Source organism: Cyclopterus lumpus, chromosome 5, assembly GCF_009769545.1.
Source record: "Cyclopterus lumpus isolate fCycLum1 chromosome 5, fCycLum1.pri, whole genome shotgun sequence".
NCBI classification, from domain to species: domain Eukaryota; kingdom Metazoa; phylum Chordata; class Actinopteri; order Perciformes; family Cyclopteridae; genus Cyclopterus; species Cyclopterus lumpus.
The window spans coordinates 25,093,216-25,097,722 of NC_046970.1; the positions used below are offsets into that span (position 1 = coordinate 25,093,216).

At 44.3% G+C, this 4,507-nt stretch overlaps 1 protein-coding gene across 1 annotated transcript in view; it reads right to left on the minus strand.

Annotated features, from left to right (window-relative positions):
- Nucleotides 1-589: 589 nt before the first annotated feature.
- abraa (actin binding Rho activating protein a) overlaps nucleotides 590-4,507 on the minus strand; it is a 5,548-nt gene continuing 1,630 nt past the window's right edge. The window contains exon 2 of the mRNA XM_034532133.1: nucleotides 590-1,391. Coding sequence (XP_034388024.1) covers nucleotides 954-1,391 — 438 coding nt within the window. The 3' untranslated portion in view covers nucleotides 590-953. The remainder of the gene's footprint in view (nucleotides 1,392-4,507) is intronic.

The window sequence follows — 4,507 nt, forward strand, 5'->3', positions numbered from 1 at the left end:
TCAATTATACTACTATTTGACTCTAAATGACCATAATTTACTAAATGAACATCACGCTGTATTGAAGAAGACTTGAAACTAGAGATTGAGACCAAAAACTAATGTTTACAATGTTTACTGAAGAAGTAGAGTCATTTATATAGACTTCTATACAACCAGAGGAGTCGCCCCCTGGTGGTCAGGAGAGAGAATGCAGCTTTAACACATGAAGCATAGACTTCTATACAACCAGAGGAGTCGCCCCCTGGTGGTCAGGAGAGAGAATGCAGCTTTAACACATGAAGCATAGACTTCTATACAACCAGAGGAGTCGCCCCCTGGTGGATAGTAGAGAGAATGCAGCTTTAACACATGAAGCATAGACTTCTATACAACCAGAGGAGTCGCCCCCTGGTGGTCAGGAGAGAGAATGCAGCTTTAACACATGAAGCATAGACTTCTATACAACCAGAGGAGTCGCCCCCTGGTGGTCAGTAGAGAGAATGCAGCTTTAACACATGAAGCATAGACTTCTATACAACCAGAGGAGTCGCCCCCTGGTGGTCAGGAGAGAGAATGGAGCTTTAAGACGCTTCAGCATTGGCTTCACTTTTCACAACCGGACGTTGCCGTCTGTGCACCTTTGAAAAGGTAGTTCTCAAGCTGTTAGCGGTTTATTCTCGTGAGCTGTCATCAGGAAGTGAAACCAAATCTGAACGGCTTGATGAATCACATGTTTCCTGATCAAGGCAGACCCACCAAAAACTGATTTCATTGAGATTTTGTCTTTTATTTTACCATTTACTAAAACTATCATTTCGTTCCAATGTGCACGTGTGTATTGTCGTTGCTAATATTAAAATCACACCTTATTATATTTCCGTTTCTTCCAAATATTCCTCAATCTTTCTTGTGCACACTATATATACGTATAGCATTGTGGTTCGCCCGAATAGCGTTATCTGGCCCCGTCCTCAGTCCGTCAATGTAATGATGACGTCATCGTCCTGTCCTTTCCACAGCATCTCCCCCTCAAAGTCCAGCATCTTGTGCTTGCGGCAGCGCAGCGCGATGCCCACCACCTTATCCGAGATCTTCACGTAGCGGTCGAAGAGGCGGCCGAAGGAGATGACGGTCCTCCCCTCCTTGTCCTTGATGCCCATGTCTCTGATGATCCACACCATCTCCTCCATCTCCCTGTGGACGTGTTTCTGGGCCCGGTCGCCCCTCTCCGCCGTCTTGGAGCCGTCCTTGGGCCGACCGTAGCCGTCGTCGCCCTTGCGGAGGCGCTGGGCCATGGCGTACTCGTGGTCGAACTCCTCGCTGAAGGGGTTGAGCTTCTGGCCCGCCATGTGCTGCATGGACCACTGCTGCCAGCGCCGCTTGACGTCGTTCCCCGTGGCGATCTTAATCTGGGGGGTAAAAGACAGGAGATTATCATTATCATACGAAGCTCTCGTGTAAATTAGGTTCTTCATTGAAGTGGACCTCAATGAATTTAAAAATCAACATAAAAACAATATCACAAATGGATAGAAAACACAGTTTGATGCTGCACAGGAAGTTTCTGAAAGTTTTATGGACATTTTAATTTGTCCCTCGTCAAAGTGTTCACACTTCAGGTGACCTTTAACAGGATGATAACCCTGTTGATATCAGCGTGAGGTCATCTCGGCTCGGATACCACAAATATCTGTCTGCATTCTTGAAAAGAAGGCCGAAGCAAAACAGGAATATCCGAAGAGGTGCATTATGGAGCTTAGGAGCTTGACCCATGCTTGGAACTTTGTGATATAATTATTCCGCTGACTTTACTGATGTGTGTAACTACATTTCCCATAACACCTTGCTGTTTCCTGTCTTTCAGACCCACAACAAATTCTGCAGCGACCCCACCCCTTGGCCTATTTATTAATGTTGATCAATGACCCTCAGTCTTTAAATACACTCCCCTTCGGACGGTGTAATTGATCCCTATCTTCTCCTTTTGCAAAGCACCTCACACACTAATGGAAATACTGAATGTCTGCTCATATAAACCGACATTTATGTTTTAAAACCTTGAGCATCAAGAGAAAGCAGCTTTTTATGATCTCAAAATGGAAATGTGTACGACGTCTCTATGCCACAATGACTACGTCTAATATACAAGATGATTGGTTGACGCTTCACCGCTTTGAGTCCTATTCCAGGTCTTCTAACACCCCAACTGGTCTCCTTTTACCCCTCCTTCCTCGGTGTTTCCCATCAGCTTGCCAGGCCGTTAGATCAGTGTCACCGTATCTCTTTGGTATTCGCCCTATGACGAGTGAAGACGTGTCACAGAGACTTAGAAAACTCAGAACCAAATTCTTCATTTGCTTAAGTTCATTTATTTATTCATTATTATTAAATTGTTTAAATAATTAAATGTGTTACTTTCGTTATAATTCGAATAAAGAACTTGTTTATTTACTTTTATTGAAAGCTACCAAAGAGCTATAGTGAGGCTAAGTCCCGCCTCTCCTGGTGGACCACCATGGGACCTCATTGTGGAAACAATATTAACAGTAGTTAACGGTAAAAATTATCCTGTTTGAATTGTGCCATTATTACATGATGTTTGTCAATTGAAAAGATCATTTTGCATGTCAAGAAAATCTAATTCTGCCATAAAACACTTATAGTATAAGACTGTTAAAATACGTAATTAGAAAGACGACACTGTTACACCCAGACCTTCTGGGTAGCTCTGTGTTCACTGTCTGCTCCGTTGTGTTGTCTGTCACTCACCTTGTCTCTCGTTCGAGACTCCTCCCTCCTCGTGTGTCGCCCTCCTGTGTGATTGCAAGCCCCGCCCTCATTGTTTCCACCTGTGTCTCGTTCCCCTGTGTATTTAGTCTGTGTCAACTCCCTGTCCTGTGTCGGTTTGTCTTTTGATGTCGTTGAGTGGCGTTACAAGTAAAGCGTGCCCTTTTTTAAACTACCTTGTGTCTGCTTATTGGGTCCTGCCTCCGTGGTACCAGTTCCTGATAGACACACCCAAAGATCTCTCTCTCTGAAGCTACGATCGCCTGTGTATCGTACCAGGATGTTCTCACTCCAACATCAAGTCATACTCGTTCTTTAGTTTCCTGGCATGTACAAAGAAGTCTCTGGATGAAACCCAACCCTAACCCTACCAAACTTAACCCTACCAATCCTAACCCTACCAAACCTAACCCTACCAACCCTAACCCTACCAAACTTAACCCTACCAATCCTAACCCTACCAAACCTAACCCTACCAATCCTAACCCTACCAATCCTAACCCTACCAAACCTAACCCTACCAACCCTAACCCTACCAAACTTAACCCTACCAAAACTTAACCCTACCAATCCTAACCCTACCAACCCTAACCCTACCAAAACTAACCCTAACAACCCTAACCCTACCAACCCAACCCTAACAAACCTAACCCTACCAAACCTAACCCTACCAACCCAACCCTACCAAACCTAACCCTACCAACCCAACCCTACCAATCCTAACCCTACCAATCCTAACCCTACCAAAACTTAACCCTACCAATCCTAACCCTACCAACCCTAACCCTACCAAAACTAACCCTAACAACCCTAACCCTACCAACCCAACCCTAACAAACCTAACCCTACCAAACCTAACCCTACCAACCCAACCCTACCAAACCCAACCCTACCAACCCAACCCTACCAAACCTAACCCTACCAACCCAACCCTACCAACCCAACCCTACCAAACCTAACCCTACCAACCCAACCCTACCAATCCTAACCCTACCAAACCTAACCCTACCAAAGCTAACCCTACCAACCCTAATGTCACAAAAACATATCTACGTTAGCTAGCTAGCTGCTACATGAGACCAGAGGTGGTTTCAAACTAAGAAGGCACTACAACAAATTCTTGACTAAAAATGCCTTTTTATAAATTGAAAAACATTATACCTGTAATTCATGCCACAATTCAAACGGAATGAAAGAAAATGTATTTGTCTCTCGCTGACTACTGTATATTTTTTTAACTAATTTTATGCACCTTCTCTGTTTTGATTGGGATGTTTTTGTAGAAACTAGAGCGATTATTTCCTTGCTTCTTCTGACCAACATATCTTTAAGTGCCAATACATGTACATTCCACAGACCTGTAGCCAACTCATCCAAATATAGATGAAAAACAACACCTTAAATCAAATGTCCTTGCACGCCTTCTCATTTCATTTGGAGGTTTCCTATTCTTCAGCCTCTCGTCCGTGACCCTTCACCTCGTGTTCCCCCTCCCTAAAGGTCAGCTCGGGAAACACGACTAGATTTATTTACATGTATTCCACTGCGCCGCGGTCCAGCTTTTTTTGAGTTGGCCTCGCTCACCGGCGACCTCCCCCGACCCGTTGAAAGTGACGGGAATGTCAAGTGACAATTCTTCATTGGAAAAAGAATTTGAACCTGTTTTCACGTTGGATCATTTAAAAGATCTAGCCGTCTCTCCAGTGTTACTCCACAAGCTCATCTACAAGAGCCATGA